We start from the raw sequence: 18,885 nt of genomic DNA on the forward strand, positions 1-18,885 counted from the left end.
CACAGGATCAACTAAGCAATCCCAAAAGATGGGCAATCCACACACTATTCACTGTCATGCCACATCTTCCTTTCACAAATATACAACCTCCTCAAAAGAATGTAACAATTACTTTAAAATCTGCAATGAGCACATCCCCCAAGTTGCGCTGCTGTCACTTTGAACTGGGGCCCCACAACAAGCATGAAGTTATCTAGGAAGGGTTGGGGATTCCTGATTTCCGGACAGGGGACGGAACCCCACACACCAAAACCATGCCCATTTCTTCAAAAAGGGAGATTACGGAAATCTGATGCTCTAGTTTCAAGAATACCACATGCCTGAGCCCCTGCATATGATTTTTCTCTAAATTTTCTAAGACTTAGGGGAAATTACTAAAGGGGATCACACAGCTTGCAAAAGACAGTGGCAAAATGACCTGGAGCAACAAATGTTAAAGTCAAATATATACTTAATAAAAAACTTCTTCAGTGTTCAAAATGAACAGGAGCTGGGCAGAATGGCTCAGAGCAGCTTCATGTGAAATGGTTTCCCAGTAACTTACAAACATCTCAGAAAGTCAAAGTAAACAGGCAGTGCAGTTCCAAAAAGGCTTTTATCAATATTTTTAAGTGGAAGAGGTAATATTCACTGTTCTAGCTGGAAACAGTTTTCAGTAAACTAGATTAAAAGGAGTATATCTACTGTGAATGGATAGATGAACTTTGTGCAGTCAGAACTCTGAACTTGCAAACTACAGAAGAAGCTGCAGCATGGAAGAAGGCAGGTCTGCTTCCAAACAAAAAAAACCTCAAGTCATATTTTTCTCTTCATCCTACTCTTAAAGGCTACATAAAGGATTGTGTGTTTAATTCAAGTTTCTTCTTGCCAGGATGGAAACATAGGAGGGTATTACTATCTCATGGCAATGTTCTGAACATGCTCAGAACTAGAGGAACACAAAAAGGAGACAGATTAAAAAACACTAGTTTTAAATGTTTATTCTCTAAATCTAGCAAATGTTCTAGTTTTTAGAAAAATGCAAACCCACAGGTGAAAAGCCAACCATTAATGACCACATGTAGAATTCTCCCTCCTCATCCACTTTCCTTCAATTCAAATAACCAAAGATTTCCACAAACTGTATCAAAAAGAAAGTTACCTCTCATAGCAGCTGCTCACCCTGACAGGTGATCTTCCCAGTATTTTAAGCTTTCAGGGGACAACACCAGTTTACTTCATATACAGAAGGTACCTGTGCATATTTCTACAACAGCTTTCACTGTGTTAAGATTCACTTCACTGTACATTCACACTCCATTTCATTCATACCTGAATCATGAAGTCATTTTCTTCTTCTACTTCACATATACACCGAACAATTTCAAAATCACTTTCTTCAACTTCTTCATCAGGGTTAGTGGTTACATCAATATCCTGACTGCAGTCATCATCACTCCAAAGCAAGCTATCCGTAGATGATTCACTCAGGGTGTCTTCCTCTGTACAAAAAGTAGTCAGATAAAATCCAGAGTAATTACAAAAAGGTCAAATAACTCTCAAGATTCCCATCCTGAGTATGTAGATATCACTTCTAAAGCATCAGTTCACTCTAACTTAAAAACATCACAACAGTGGCTTACTGTTTATTGAACGTTACTACATAATGAAGTTTCATGTGCTCATTAATAGCTCCTTCAAAATATTCTGAACTTAACAGCTTTTGTCACTAAAATTCTAATCTCGACATACAGTGCCTCAAAACAAAGGCACAAAGTCTCTTTAGTCAACTATAAAAAACAATCAGATTTGTAAGTTCAGTCAGGATTTTTCTTTGCTTTTAATACAGACTAGTTTTGCAATCTGTATAGAATTGAGACTTGGCACTTTCTCAAGATGCAACGTCACCATTACAGAAACAGTCAAGAGTCTAACGCAGAATTTAAACCTGGTTCAGAAATGCTTACTTCTCCTTTAGATCCCTGTTGAGGACATGTTTATCAGTGCAGGAGCAGTGCATTGCCCAAGGTATTCTGTAAGAATACTTCCCACACTACTTAAAACATCCAGATGGAACCTCTGTGGATTGACTAATACTGTCAAAAAATCTTTGCTGAACAACAAGCATACCTTCATAATATTAATGCAATGTCTACACCTTTCCTTGGAAGGGTCAGAGGAAGGAAAAAGAAAAGGATCTCTACTTGGGAAGTAATCCGACATTTTTACCTTCCATTCTACTCATGCCTATTAATCACTCTTTATTAGGCTGTGGTCTCTGACTTGTACTGGGTAGCACTATTTTGATCACTTAACCCCTAAAACAAGACTATGGAAACACAAGAACAAGTTTGTGGTATTGAGTAGATCTTTTCGAGACACCTCTGTTCTCAATATATTTCAGGGACTGAGAATTCAATGCAGTAGTTGATCTTTGTGTTTAACATAACACAAAGTCTAAATTTGCATGAGCCAAGAATCAGTACCAAGAAGCTAAAGCTTTCTTGCTGGACTGAAAAGTCCTCTAGGAAGCCCTGAGAAGTCAGCTGAAGAACTCAATGTTTTCAAGAGAACTTGCAAGCTTAGACTGCGTAAAACAATTCTACTACATTGGAAATATGATGTATTCATCCAGAACATTTGCTTTCTTAAATTAAAACACACACCTGAAAGATAATGGGTCATGAGACTGTTGTAGAATTATCTGTTAAAAGTTTTATTCCACCTGCGAGACATAGCACTTTCCAGAAGGATGCTGGAAGCAACAGGTTAATCATGCTGTACTTTCAAATAATGCAAGAGTTTCACTTATACTCACACCAAGTCTTATTTATCTTGGCACTGAATTTATTGTTAGTTACTAAACTATATGTTTCACAGTCTGTATGCTCCAAATCATGAGACTAATCACAGACTTGCAGAATGTTTTAAGAAGTTATCACCACATCCATTTAAGTAGTTTATAATGTTTTTTTCCTTTTCCCACATAGCAGAATTAACTGAAGTATCTTTTGCCTAATACGAAACAATAAAAAACCTGTGTCAAAAAGAAAAAACCCAAATGGTTACCAACAACATATCTGTACAGTTAGGCATCCTAAGTTTCCCATATATAACCAGCCTTTACACATTTCCCATTTCATTCAAGTTTGCCAACTTGACATTAAAACATTATGAAGATTGGAACATAGTAGTCACATTTTATGTGAGTTGTTTATGAAATATTATGAAGAAATAAAAAAATGGCTACTCAACAGCTTCTGACCATTATGAAGCTCAGAAAGCCCATTATCATACCCATGTAAAATGCTGTACCTATACAACTACATGTAACCACACCCAGTGGTATCTCAAACACAACACACATTCTGTATAAAATATGTATAACATCTATTTTTAACTCTGAATGTATTCTTACTTCAAAGTAAGCCTTAGGAAATATGACTCAATGTAACTGCTGAAGTCTGAACATTGTTACTATACAGTTAATAAGGAGCTGCAAAAAGGTGCAAAGACCCCGATATATGGGAAACAAATTCTTAAAAATTCTGTGGATGTAAAGTTAAAGCAAACAGCAAAAAAAGCAGCAACATCCAGTTCTGGCACATGAACTTCGTTTTTCAGGTAGGGGAATGGAAACAAAAACAGTCCTGCATAAGAACAGCCAAATTCACTTCATAAGTACCAGTTTATATGTACTTGCTACAATAATAGTACAGCTCACACATTTACTGGTAATGAAATACAGAACTAGAAAACCACAAAGGAGAGTCATCTTACCATTTGTTTTTGATTTTCCTCTATGCTGTCCAGAATCAGAACACTGCAGCAGTGTGCTTGGGTGGGCAGGTGATTTATTTGAAGAACTGCATTTTGTGACAACCGTTTTTTCAGGAGAAAGCTCCTGTGAAACATCTGTGCTTTCTTCGCTTCCAGAGCATTCTGCAAAATTGTAAGAAGTGTTATTACTGGAAGCTTGTGATCAAGGAAAGGCAACAGAAGAAAAAAATAGCATCGGGCATGCAAACAACAGGCATGTTGAATTCACTGTGGCAATCTCCACTTCAACATGCTAAGACTCTAGGACATCACTATGCTGCTGAAAAAACTTTTGTAAACTCTCTAGAGGAAAGTTACTGTCCAACCCAGAAAAATCTTATGCAGCGCAGTCATCTTTCACTGCTTACACAAGTGAGAAAGGCTTAAAAGACTGGTCACTTAAACCTAACTGTGCTTCAGAACGAACATGTCTACAAATACATTTGCATTACAGGCACTTCCACATGAACACTGTTAGCTGGAGACCTCTCTCACACCTCATTATTATTCACATAGGCCTAACACATTCACTAATCTCAGACCACAAACTGAAAGCATCTCATCTTTCCAAAGGATCATGTTTTGTACATGCACTAGGAAAAAAAGAAAAGCCCTGATTACAAGCGTGTGGAGAAGCACCTGTAAGAGGCCCTCTATGAAGTACCCTTTTGCCTTTGTGTTCTTGACTGTATGTAAATTCAGATTGTCTTCAATTATAAGCAGCATCCTCCAAATCAGCAGGCTGGAGGAAGCCTTCAAAGTTTAGCCTAGACTAAATGATCACCTCCACAAGGGCAATATCAGAATTCTGATGCAAAAACACAGGGCCAAAACAGCAATAAATTCCAGGGAACAGAAGTTTGAACAAGCAGCCCAGAACACAGGCAAAAGACACAATGTTGATCTAGCTGTACTTGCCTGGAGGCATTTCAGATTGTCCTGGTAAACAGAATCCTATTAGGAAGGATGATATTTAAGAGGAAGAGAGATTCAAAAGCTGTCTGGACAGCGTCCTGGGTGAGCTGCTCTAGGTGATCCTGCTTGAGCAGGGGGGTTGGACTAGATGATCTTCAGAGGTCCCTTCCAACCTCAACTGTTCTGTGATTCTGTGACATCCATTTTGTAGTCAAACTTATTCTGTGCCATTAGAAGCACTATCATCATCATCCATTCAGCATCAGTGAAGCAACTCAACTGAGAAGAAATTATCTTGCTAACCACAATTTAATCTTAACCACTTAAGAAAATCAGAACAAATTAACTGCAGGAAACAGCCTTATCTGCAATGCCTGCTCTTAGGGTTTGGAATCGGGTAACGAGCAAAACAAAATAATGAAGCCATTTTCCTCTACAGAACAACAAAAAAAAGAGCTTTACCAGGCTTAATTTTCTTTTTCTTTTTTTTCTTTTTCTTTGACTTGGACTTTCCGTAGTCTTTGGATTTTCTCTCTTTGTTCTTCTCCTGTTCTTTAACAGCTGAAATGAGACAATATTCCAATTTTAAAGATATATGCACATCTATTTATCTTTTAATTTTCTTTAACACTTCAGGCCAACTCACTACAAAAAAAATTGTAAAAATTCCCACCTCCAAATAATTGTAACGGTCTTTTTTGTTTAAGTGCTAATTTGAATGTCCCATAACTACATTACAATAGCATGCAGGCAAAACCAACTGACGTCAGTGGTCCTTTGCCTCACTTAGTACCTACCTGGTAAGAGAGTTCCAGCCTTAAGAGATTATTTAAAAAAAATACTGGGAGATTTGTTATATGCGTTTTCTAAGCAGACAGTTGAAATTTGGCTGAACATAAACAATTTCATTAGCATTGTGACGTGAGTCTGACAAAAGAACAAAACCCCAACCTCCCAAATGCTGGCCCAGTTCTTCAGCCATCAGAATATTTTCTTTCATCTAAAATGAAGTGACACAGAAACAACTGTTTTAGTTGGCAATACCTGCTCTAACTACTCCCAGCGTATTTTTATAGGAATACAAAAGTCTTCATAATTTTTGAATGATATGGTGATATTTTTCAGTCAAGTCCATCCTCAAAGCACACTTCTAGAACATTTATCACAAAGTATAACTGGACTGTCAAGGAATATGCCCAAACCCTTACTTTCCACTTCCTGTCATTTGCTTACAACTCTTGTCTTTTAGATTTAATTCTCTGCAGCTGAATTTCTAGATACTTGTACAGTACCTTAAAAACAATTATCCTGATGCAGCTGAGACTACTAGGTGCAATCATAAAATGCATTATGGAAGGAAGCCTTGAATCTAAAAAGGGCTCTTCACTCAGAGTGCTTAGCTGATTAAGCCACTCATAATGCCATTAAAAAAAGCTATTTCAATTTCTGATTATTAGTATAAAGATAACCACCTAGAGACACAATGCTGTCAGAAACCCCCTCCTACTCAAACCATCTAAATGCCCTAAATAATCTGTAACTGCTAATGCATTCAGGAAAGAAAATAGCAATACCTGTATATTTTCACCTTAACCTCCTACATTATACCATTAGTAACCTACCCAATTCAAAACCTGTGCCTCAAGAGAGCTTCAGCTCTGTATCCCTCCTTCCTCTTAAGTCCTTGAGTATCTCCTGACATGCCAAAAGGGGAACACAAGTGGCAATGAGGGCTGCTAAAACTCTGCACTGCCAGCAGCCACATCAACTGCTGACACTGACTATAGCCTGCCTTACAAATTACAAGTCCTTCAAAGGGAATATGACTGGCAGTTCAAGACAAACATCCCCCCTTCCAAAAGGGGCTGCTGATTGAAGAAAAAAAAAGGGGGGGGGTGGAGGAGATAAGTAAATTGCAACTCAGATGTTACTTTCCCTCGCCGTTATCTCTCCTAGTTTTCCAGTGGGGGCAGGATCCTCTGGGTACCGTATCCTTCTCCCTACTCAGATACAGTGATGCAAATAAGTTCCGTCATTTTATTCTTCCAGTAGAAGGGCAAACGGAGAATATTTGAGATCAGTGTGGATGGGAAAATTTTGAATTTTTTCACTTTGCATGCTCAGATCATCTGAGATGCATCCGAAAGTGCAGAATACGCTGCTGTAATCACTACCAACATATCTGTCATAAATATGATAGTAAAATGTGTGGGACAGTTTTTTTCTCTCAAACTAGTCAGTATGTCTTTTAAAAGCCTAAAATAAAAGCCAAGTATTTGCAAATTTCAGTGTACAGCTGCTACCTTAACTGCACAGTGCCATTAAAGCAATCGCTCCCTCAAAAGAAAAGAGAAAAGAAAAAAAACCCACAAAGAATGAGTATTACAAAATGGACCTTCCAAAAACACCATACAGCAGGAGCTTTCTGTCCCCAGCTGTCTCCTGTAAACACTTTTAAGTCTAATGAGTTCTCACTGAAAGGAGACCAGACAAGGAAGCTGCCTAGTCAGAAGCATCCTCATGGATTCACGTGATCAAAGAGAAACTCCCTTATCCAATCCTACAAATGCATCACAATCACGCCCAATCACAACTACACTTTTTAAAAGGATTTTTTGCCAAAACCATAAAAACCCCAAGCCCTCCCACTTTCCTTGAATGGCAGAGAAAGACTAATGAGAATCGGGATGCATACTCAGGCCCATATTCCCCCCACCCCTGAAAAAAGTGGACGTTTATTCTAATCTCTATGCCTGACTCTCACATGAGAAATGCCCTTTTGTTTCAGACCAGTGAAAACATACCAATGGAGCTCGTTCTCATTAATACCTTCCTACAAAGGAAGGCAGCTAAGGATGCCCAAGAGTAAACACTGGCTTCCCACTGGAGTAACGTATTCCCATTGGAGTAAAGCATTGGCTGACTACTTTGACCAACAGAACCATTAAGTGACAGGCAAGCAAGACGATCTCCTCAAGAAATTCTCTAGAACAGAGATCATCTCATTAGTAACTACAGATTTTTTACATTTTCCTCCTCACCATGGCTCAAATTCTCACCAGGTATCTGAAGAAAAATAGTAATATAGGAAGTAGTAATAAAAATTACATTTATATATGTCTGTATGGCAGTTATCCTCCTATTTACAGTAGAGTCTCTGTAGTACAGTGTGACCCTGTTCACACTAAAGCAGTGATACAGTCATGAGTCAAACAGGTTCAATGATTCTATCAGCAAGGAATGTTGACTACCAGAAAAGTAAAATACTATTAAAAACATCAGAAGAGGTACAGAATCTAGGGGACAGAAACTAGGTCTTATTTTTTGCTTTCTTAAGTTCATGTTCCTCAGCAAACTCAGGAGTAGTTAAAACATTTAATGCTGGGAAAATTACGGACAACTGAAGAACTGACAGAATTAAGATACATGTATCAAGCAAAAGGACATGGAAAGATTCTTACCCATTTTAAATATTTTAATATTTTTTACAACTTAAAAATATTATACACCATAACAGGGAAAATTAACCCTGAACCAATTATAGCAAGAAAATTTAAAATTCACTATATTGATTCTTCATTTGAAACAACTGCAAAGAAACAGTGAAAAACATGCCTTACAATTTTATATTGTACAACCACAAAAAGTTGAAGTCTCTGAAAGAAGTAGAATGCTTTGTATCAATACTGATCAGCTCCTTACGATGCTTAAGACTTTTCCAAGAGTTCATTGTAAACTAAGAAGGCCTACCATTTTCAACTCTTTCTTTTTCTTGAGGCTTCCGGAGCGCTTTCTCTACGTGGTTCTCCTTGGTTTGTTCTCTAACAGAATGTCGGTGATTATTTACTGCATTTACAGAAGGAGTTGAAGTTCTTCTCTTTTCTATTTTTTCATCTCTATATGGGGTACGTCTTAAGGCTATATGTAGAGGAGCATCTACAAAGAGAATACAGATGAGGTCCAAACTTTAAATACCTTCAAAATGTAAGACTACTTTGCCAGCAGCAGTTCTTGTTGCCTGTATGGAGCGCCTCTGATGAGATATACTGTTCAATTCACAATCCTAGCAACTTGACCATGGAAAAGTTTAAGCAGTAGCTGATTTAAAGGTCACCTAAAACCTGGAATGTTGTTTTTGTTTTTTTGAACACAAACAGAGGATATAAACGCATTCCCCAGAAACTTTGTTCCTCCAGACATAATGTAGGTTTGACTAAGAGGGAAAGAGAAACAGTTCAGTTTGGCAGAAACACATTCAGACTCTTATTTTATAAATCAAGAGAGCCTCATTTCTTTTCTCTTAACTAGTGAGCAGAAACCACAGCCTGTTCTCAAAAGTGTACTTTTAATGAAGCTAATTCAAGTGGCCTACAGCAGCCCTGCACATTTAAGGAAGGACAGTTTTTAAATGCATACAACTGAAACAACACTACTTCAACTCAGTCTGAGATGCAAGAGTTCGGGATTATTAGCTAAAATTAAAAAAAATCATGTGATACACAGACTTAGCTTCATCTGAGACACCATCTACCATTTAATTAAAGTTAAGCCAAATAATTCTCATTTTTTTAAGTGCCTTAGAGTGGTCTTCTAGCAGCTAGGAACCATTTCTACAGAATTACTCCTGGACATGGGGAGAAAACAGCTGACGGTGACAGAAGCTAAGGTTGCATGACATGTAGGACAGCCAGACTAAAGGAGGGAACAAGCTTGCCATTTTGGAATATTGGATCAAGTATCTCGGTTAATCAGACCCAAAAGCCAAGCTGACATCTTGTTGACTTTCAGTAAATTCAGCTGATACTAAAGGCCACTGAAAAGACTCCTTTCCTGTCTGAAGACTTAAGTACTCACAGGATTTTCATTTGGACTCCTCTAACTGCATCACCCTCAGCAGTAGCTAAGGACAACTGAAAACAGAAGGAAAGAGAATCCTAAACAGCATAGTTCAGGCAAGAAATGGAATCAAGTACTCTGGCCTGACAAAAATTTCAAGAGGAAACTAAAATGAAGAGTATTAAGATGTCTCAGTACTGAACTTTCAGAATCAAGTGAATCTCTTCAGGCAAAAGAAGCTCAAAGATCCAGAAATCTAAAGGCCATCAGATGACTTTCTCCCTGGTTCTCTCCCACCCGAGTTCCACCAGAACCTCAAGAAAAGAAAAGGAGCCCTTCGTAACGATTTTGGTAACCGACTGGTTGCCTCTACTCACTTGCCCCAGTGCTTTTCAGCAGCCACAGCAGGAGAGAGAATTTTTACCAAAGCCCATTTTCACAGAAATGGGCCTGTCTGGTGAAGGTAGCTTTTTTCCAGCCAGGCAACTCATCACTGCCACACTGTGTCAACATCTTTATTGGTTATCTTTTCCTTGGAATAGGTAGAAAGTTTTTAGCATCACAAATGTGGCTTCACAGGCTGATTTTCTTCCCTTAAGATCTTTAAAACCCAGAAACAGAAAATCATCTTATGTACTCCCAACCCGTGAGAATTAGTTTGGTAAGCTGACTGAAAACTGAGCTCTATTTGAAGACATTCTCTAGAAGCATCCATCACACTAGAAGACCATTGACCACCTGCAAACAGGAGGGAATATTATCATATCAGAACTCAATCGTTTCGGTTACTCCAGTAACCTAGGTTTTTGCATTAAATCATTGCTTTGCAGGAGTCTCTCCAAGAAAAAGCTGAACATGCAACCAAAGTCATATCCAGAGCTTGAAAACCTAATCTTAACCTGAAGGTTTGACCTGTCAAAGCCTTTCACTGTCTTCCTAAAAACCTTGTAGGACCTAGCAAAACCCATATGGAAAATAAAATATGAGCTGGATCTAAGTTTGATTTCTCCTTTATTCCTACATCATGACATCTAGGGAAGCAACTTTTCCACTGAGTATTAAGTTACACTGTTGCGCGAGTTCCCAGAGGCAGATATGAATACATTCAGTCTCACAGGCCCCAGGAATACTATCAATCTGAAGTCTGTAATCAGTCCAAATGAAAGGACAGCACTTTTTAGTGGCACTGGTTGATGACAATCATCATTTCCTTGTCTGAAGTAGTTCTTACAAGTCCACCTCACTGAGGTTTGGAAGATAACATTTTGAAGACCCTGAACCAATAGAAAGGTGAAAGAATGACTATGTTCTGAATTGTAGCAGATTAAAGAACTTTCCCTGGGTGCTTTTTTACTTCAGAAGAGCTGCAAGACTTAAATAGCATGATTTTTCTACAGAGAACTTTCAAAACCAGAAAACACTCCTTCTTTAGATACCACTGTGTGCATAAGGCTTTCCACTTTCAACAGGACTAACTCCTGTTCCTGCAAGAAGAAGTATACAGAGGGTTGTGGTGGGTTTTTGTTTGTTTGTTTCCAAAGGGGGGGTGGGGGGGGAAGGGCTATTTTTTGAGCTTTTCTCAGGACTTCAGAGATCAGTGTACTGAACAGTTATCAGTTCAAACTGAGACAAAACGTCTTCCCATGGTACACGATAGCTGAAAACTAAGATTTAAGTACTTCATAACAAGTTTGGGAACACCAATGTCCTATCGAACTTTCTGACAAAGTAAAAACTTTTGCGGCAGTACACAGTGAGAAGTCATGTAAAGAAGTCAGAAAAACTTTCTCAATTATCTACCATTCTGCCTGCTGTAAGTTCCAAAAATAACAACAAAACAGCTCCTCAGGGAATCTAAAAATTACACTAGAAAGAAATCCATCCAAAACAGACAAGCTTTATTTAGGCCTCCTAACTTTCGCCTCTCCCCAATTAGTTTCGTAAACTAACATTTGATTTAATGAAGTCAGAACCCCATGGCCACCTTGATCATGCTGATCTTTCATAGAGCACAAGACATCAGGTCTTCCTGTAGACTGAGATTTTGTGCACAGTTTCTCAGTGTAACAAAAACATACTTTACATACATTAGGCTTCTTAGCTTTGCAAGACTGAAGTTTAAGGAGATTTTTGCTAAGAATATGTTGCTTCTTTCATGACACAAAAATTCTTCAACCACCATTAACATTTCCTTGGGGAGTCAAAAAGTACTCTATCATATGCCAGATGTATTTTTCTCAGTAACTGACAAACAGTAGTCAGGAAAGATGTTAAGTTTTGAAACATTTTTTGTACCATTGACAGGAAGTTTTAGAGGATCTCAGAGATCACTAAGCACTCAAATATTTTTCAGGAGTTGAGACTGAATTTAAAAAGAAGATGAGATTAAAAAAAAAGAAGAAAAATTATCCTAAACTTTGGAGGAAATGCAAAAAGATTAAACTTGCTCCCCATAGACCCCTGTAAGCATTCCACTTTTAGTGTACTGTAAGGAAAACAATGACTTAACAACCAAAACTGATAACTTGTATTTTGGCACATGCCATTGCAACTTGCATGTTCCCCAAATTCAGACTTTGCTTTAGCACTACTTGTGGAGTGGGCATGTTGTTTTTATCCTTGTTCCCCGGGCAAACCTTCATTCTCACAGAATACTTCCTACTCTTCTGTTTCCTCTCAATCACAGAGCTGCCATTTTGTAGAGTTTCAAGAAAAGTAGACACAGAGCACAGAATACGCTGCATTTGCATGGACAACACCTTGAACTTTCAGTACTGCTGTAACTAACTTCTCTTGCAATTACTTGTCTAAGCAAGCATTCTGCTGAGACTCCCAGGCAACAAGTCAAGCTTGTACCGTGAGTCTGTACTAAACAGCAACAAAACTAGCCTCATAAAGACTCCTGTTAGGAGCTTCAGCAACCACACAACATTTCCTAAAGCTGCCTGTGTCTCCCCTGAAGACACCTGCAGATGTTTAACAGAGACATTCCTGATGCAGGACATAGCTGACATCTAAGCTACAACTTCCACACATTCTTGTGGATCTCCATCTCAACCAAAATCAAGACAGATACTAGTACCTTTTAATCCTCCAACTATGATTTGAGTTGTCTATAATCATCATTAGAATTATACAGCTCTCCTGACACCCAGGGCACAGAAAAGTCTCACTGTTCTTAACCAGCGATGTTGGGATGAAACACCAGCAGATGAAGCTAAATACCATGAACAGGAACATGACATATAACGATTTGGGGGGGGGAAAAAAAAAAAAAAAAAAAGGCCTGCCCAAGTGGAACGTGTTATGGAGACTCTACTGTTGCACCTTAGCAAGAAAGGCTGTCTTCACAGATAGACTGAGAAGACACCAGTTGGAGACATAAGCACCATGAGAATGCACCTTCCCACTGTGGAAACAAGATCCTTACCAGAAAATAATTCTGGTTCAGCTCCAGAAAAGAAATCTTTGTCCTGGACATCTCAACTGACAATCCAAGCATCAGAAGCCTCCCTCTGTACTCTGCCATAAACAGCACATTTGACCAGATGGTCCTATGAAATGCTCTCTACTGATAATATCCTGAACCAGAGAGGAACCAGAGAGGCTTGTTCATTAACTGCCAACAGTCTTCTTCCATACATTCTTTGAGGCCTTATTTTCCAAAGCCTGGGAAAGTATCCTCTGCCATATAAAGAGCTGATCCAGAAGCAGTGACAATATTGTAGGAAAACTAAGTGTTTGCATATTAGGTCTAGTAAAAAAAAAAAGTGTGTGGGGGCTATTAAAATGTATAAGAAGCCTCTACTTTAGAATTCTAAAACTCCAAAACAAACTTATGAGATAGAGACTAAAGCCAGAGTATCTCCAAGTTTATGGAAAAAAGAAAAACTCATTTCTAGTCTTTTGTCAGTTGGAAATTTCTGCTAACTTTTCTTAAGCACTGAAATGTACCTTGTAGTAAAATATTTTAAGAATAGACACCTGCATAAAAACATATAATGCTTTTAATATGTACATGTTGAACAGGGCTATTTTTTTGTTAGAATCACAAAAACATTGCAAATATAAAAAGTAAACCCACCATGTACAATACTTAATTATGTATTTGAAAGCCTATACTCTCATTAAGCAGTACATCCCGAAACAACTTTTTAAAAAGATAACATAAAAACACCCAGTAAGCACAGACAGTCTTGCTTACAGGCTACCTTCCAATATATGCAATTAAGAACAAAAGAGATCCTTGTGAAAGGACTGGAAAACAGAACACAAAATGCAACAGTATACAAAGTTAAAATGAAAAGGTACATCAGCCCAAGGAGGTAGCCCTACTTTAGAATAACCTCTTTTTCCTACATCATTTGTGGTACCAGTACAGCAAGAATTAGAATAATTAAGAACACACTGAGTTAAAAATAAATGGCTCTTAACATCAAAGATGTATGATTAACAGCGATTTACAATGACATTACCTTTCCTCATCAAGGAAAACCTTATGGCAGCTCTGCAATAGCAGGCTTTGACAATGAAGGTGACTTGCAAGCCTTACGGTCCACCTTCCCTCCTCAGTTCACTGTTTGATAGCTTTCAGCACAACCAAGGAGTACACAACGAAGTACAGCACTGAGACAATCCAAATTAAAAGTAACCATTCACAAACTGGGGAAGAAAGGCGGTGGGAGAAGAGCATACAAGGAAATGAAATTACAGCTCAACACCATAAACAGTTATCTGCCAATACAGTCAAGGTGATGACGTCAAACCAGTAGCGTGCACTTGGGGGAAAGGGTAGATGAAAGGGTCAAGATCTTGAATCACTAGTCAGTTCATACAAGACGGAATCACAGGAAAATAAATTCTCAAACTGAAATAATTAAGCAGCGTCACAAAAAGCAGATTAGAAATCTGTTAAGGAAAAGCACATGACAGGCAGGAAGCCTATTTTGATTAGTGTGCAGTGTTAGCAGCCGTTCTTCATAAACCTGCGGGGCTCAGGTGAGTTTCCCTATGCAGTACTTAAGTTTCATTTAAGCTGCATGCAAAGTATACTGCACACAAGTTGGCGCACCCTGACACATTTAAAGAAAATATGCCTCTGCTTAACCAAATTTTATGCCTTTGCACTATTTAAAGTTACAGAAGTATCTCGCATATAGAAGTTTACATGCAGTAGTAGGATACTAAGTTACTCTGTCTTGTTAGAAACAGGCAGTAACATCTTAAATGAAAAAAGTATTTGTTGGACATGTTAGGAAGAGGAGATAAGACATGAAGCAAAGTAAGGCTAGATATATTTTGCTATACTGACCTACAGCTCAGTGAACGACTTGCAAGATTTTGAAGTTCCTAACTAATTATACAGAATATTAATGAAAGATCAATTGCAAAGACATTAAGGAAAAAAAAGGGGGAGGAGGAATTTAGCAAAGCAGCAGTTAGATTTTGTAAAATGGGCTCAATTAGAAGACAAGAGATGTGACAATTCACATGGAGCTCCAGTATAAAAAGAAACTAGTCCACAGAACCAAAGTATGGATATGAGTTATCAGCAACAATGCTTAGTTCACAAGTAAGCCCAGATTGTCACTCGGATGATATACAAGACACCAAGAAAGTATGCACTTCAGAGAACAAAACTGAGAAGCAGAAGTTAACCAACATGATTCTGAAGGTTGCAAAGCAGTTATAACTTAAGAATTCTCTTTTTTTTTTTAAACCATTGAGATTTTTTTTCCCCTTGTTTCCACTACCCTTTAGTTGCATGAGGATTTTTCAACAAATTGCTACTGCTGCACTTGATAATACTAGAATTTTTTTTCTCCAGAGGTCCAGCAACAAGAACTGTAAATACTGCAGAAATGGGTACTAGATTTCTAGCTGAATATCATTGTGAAGTCAGACCATGAAGTGTGAAGACCAGGTAAGAAATAAGACAGAAATGGAGTTAACCAGACAGATTCTTTAAATTACTTCCTCTGTCCTTTTTCTATACTAACTGTACTATTTAGGCATTTGCCAAGCAAAACAAAAAGATCAGAAACTCAGTGGATTATATAATTCTGTAAAAGGAACAAAGGTTTAATACTTAAGTTGTCGCAAGGGTATAAGAGAAGCTGCCGTAGTCAGTTCATTACAGAACATGATTTATATTTCTAGATGAGGGAATCTCTTAAACTTTACCTTTTCTAAAACAAAGTTTAAACATATCATTATGTTTCTCCTTCTCTATGAACAAGTATGGAAGATAGAAATATGGAAGATGGAGCCCTAAAGAGACTCCTTTGGCCTAACACGCATCAGAAGGAAACTGACTGCTGCTCTTTCCTGCTGGTCCCACCTACTGATGTTTAAAAAAAAATGAACAGATCAGCAACATACTTACACATTGAACCAGCTGTAGTCCGTCCTCTTTTTGGCCTTTCTTGATTAGCTCTTTCAGAAGCCAAAGAACCTCTGGTTTGAATATTTCTTTTTACTGGATTCTGCTGTGATTCTGCAGCCTTCTCCACTCCATGAAAATATTTCATGTGATAATGCAATAACTTGGCTTTGCGGAAGGATTTTGAACAGTCCAAGAACTTGCATCTAAACTTGTGATCTTGATCAACAGTTGCAGCTTTTGATGCAAGAAAATCTGCTCTCCTAAAAGGTTTTGTTACTGTAAGAACAAAACAGATAAATTCCCCCATGCATTTGCTATATTTATCAAAAGGTTACCTAAACTTAAAAATAAAATAAAATAAAAAATTGAGAAATAGACATGCATTCAAACATAAGTTAGCTATAAAATGCTAAAAACAAAATTCTAATGCTACATCTACCTTTAAGGTAAATAGCCCAGGTATGGGAAAACCCTGTCCTAATATGCTAGTACAAGTTTTTTGCCAAGATGTCAGTGTTTCTTGATGTCAGTGTTTCACATGAATGAGTTACTGTCAAAAGATGACATTTTGCTTCAGCAAGCTTTTTGGCCAACATCTAATATGATCACCTATAGTGCTACCCATAGTACTGAGACTGTGAATTACACAAAGATTGTGTATTTCAGTCTAAACACTGACTGAAGATTACATTCTATTAAGTATTTTTAACTATTTACATCTTTGGTGAGAACATTTTCCAAGAAAACCAGCTTTGCTTCTTTGCTTATAACTACTTTATTATCTGCTTTCTGGATGTCTCATCCTATCACAAAAGGCTGATTACTTCAAGAGTAATGGAATATTAGACAAGCATGTCAGAACTACCTTTTCGAAGTAAAATTAAAATCAATTGCAATTTTCAAGCAGCAATGAAAGAACAAAATTAAGCAAAAGGAAAATTGCTTGCAACTGTTAAACCTCATAGGAGAGATTTTGTAATTAGGTAGTTTCTCAACAAAAGTGGCAAAAACATCTTCAGACTCAAATGGAACAACGTTAAGGCATTTATTTTAGAGTACTGCTGTGCAAGCCAGGACAATACCTAAACTTGACCTGGTAAGTTCCCATTCCTTCTTCAAGCATTTCCAAAACTTTTATTCATGTTTTTACTAAGAAATACACAAAAGTAACATTGTGACCTAGGAGTAAATCAGACACTTCTGTCATCAGTATCTGCATCTGATGCAACTGGGGAGAGGTATAAATTTGAAAATACAGATATATCCCAATTCTAAGAGACCTAGACAATTATCCATCACTAATATGCTCTCAGCTTACCCTCCCCCGCCAAAATAAATAAATTGCCAAATAGAAGAAAATGGAGTCATATGCAAGGTTCCAAGTATTATCTTTTTATTTGCTCTGCCAAAATTAAATATTATTTCCAGTTTTGTGAGCATTATCAAACTTGGGGGATTAAGAAAGAGGAAGCATTTAATGGAAAGACCCAGACTTAACAACACTGATGCAAAACTGAAAGTATGCAGCACGTTAATGAAAATTAGACAATAAATTAGGAGTAGCTGAAAACAAAGAACACAAAAGGACCCAGAAACATTACAAACAACTGAAGTAAAGATTTTCTGCAAGTTTATATATGTAGGAATAGAGTAAATGCAAGGGTTAAAGATAGCATCAAGACAATTTTGGTATAAGAGCACAGGACAGCTTGTTCAGAAATTTTTAGCATATAGCAACAAAATTGGTGAATTCTATTGAGCTGCATATTCAAAGGTTATGTCACAGAGAAGTAAAGTCCTAGCAAACTGCAGCCAAAGTATATTCATTCAGTTTTAACTACTATGTTATGTAAAAGAAACAAAACTCAAAGTCATTCAAAGAGGAAAGGAAAAAAAAAAAAAGTAATGGTACTGCAGAAGCTGATATACAGGTAAGGATTCAGAGGCCATAATTATGCACACTGGGTTGGTTAAAAGACTATCCACAGCTACGTTTGAGAAAAAAATTGTAAAAATGAAGACACTGCTTTGGGTGGTTCACAGGGATAATGACAAGGAGAAAAGGGAGGAGGTTTGGGCACAGCCCTATTAAGAACATCCTGACAGGGAAGCTGCTTCAAGCAATTTTGGTAATAAGATTGCAACAAACCTAGACGACTGAATCATGCTACCAAAATGACAGTCTGCTAATACCGAAATCTAAGTATACAGTACACCATCAAAAATTGAGTTTATAAAGAAAGAAATATATTTCAGAAGTGGTCAATGAAGTGGCTTGTGGGTTTAAGGTAAGCGAGTGCAGAAAGGTGCTCTTGACCCTAATGCTAAAATCCAGAGCTCATGACAATGAAAGAGAATTTGTTCCAATTTACTAGTAATATGAAGATGGAAAAACGTTCTTCAACTGCAGCAAAAAGGGGCAACAGGGTCTGAAAATTTATTCAACAGATATTATAAAGATGACAAGGGAAACTATTATACCATCATACAACTGTCAGGATGAGGCCCTGTCAGGAGTTCTGTATCCAAGCTTGGAGCACTTTCCTTCCATTGGGATGGACAACTCCTTGAGAAGATACAGGGAATAGCTTCTAATTGATCAGCTAAAAGTTAGAAGAGTACAGGACTGGATCAGCTAGAGTTTAGAAACAAAGAGGTAACAAAGACATGGGGGTTGGGGGAGGAAAGAAGAGGAAAACTTACTGCAATGTGCAAAAGAAATTATTCAGATTAGAGTAATAAAAACATGATCACACAAGGTTCAGAACAAGACTTAAATTGTTACCATTACCACCACATTTGGGGGCATTTTCCTTCTCTCCCAGTAACACACAATAGAATTCCCTGCTGCCAGGAAACTGTATAAAGCTGATGTGCAACTCCACCACCCCGAAGAAGCTTTGAAGAGCCTGAACTTTCTCCAAAACATGCCCTAAAGCTGACTAGTTACA

At 37.7% G+C, this 18,885-nt stretch overlaps 1 protein-coding gene across 9 annotated transcripts in view; it reads right to left on the bottom strand.

The window, feature by feature from the left end:
- Positions 1-18,885, bottom strand: part of PHF20 (PHD finger protein 20) — a 78,015-nt gene that overhangs the window by 17,356 nt on the left and 41,774 nt on the right. For 6 of the 9 annotated variants that reach the window (XR_010886011.1, XM_067307730.1, XM_067307728.1 and 3 more), the window contains 5 exons: positions 15,935-16,210; positions 8,464-8,649; positions 5,176-5,274; positions 3,760-3,921; positions 1,312-1,481 (listed from right to left, as the gene is read on the bottom strand). Coding sequence is in view for 8 of the 9 variants with exons in the window: in XM_067307730.1 (XP_067163831.1) it covers positions 1,312-1,481; positions 3,760-3,921; positions 5,176-5,274; positions 8,464-8,649; positions 15,935-16,210 (893 nt within the window). In the remaining variant the exon portion in view is untranslated. The remainder of the gene's footprint in view (positions 1-1,311; positions 1,482-3,759; positions 3,922-5,175; positions 5,275-8,463; positions 8,650-15,934; positions 16,211-18,885) is intronic. The other 3 variants (XM_067307732.1, XM_067307733.1, XM_067307736.1) reach the window with 3 other exon arrangements.

Source organism: Apteryx mantelli, chromosome 18, assembly GCF_036417845.1.
Source record: "Apteryx mantelli isolate bAptMan1 chromosome 18, bAptMan1.hap1, whole genome shotgun sequence".
NCBI lineage: Eukaryota > Metazoa > Chordata > Aves > Apterygiformes > Apterygidae > Apteryx > Apteryx mantelli.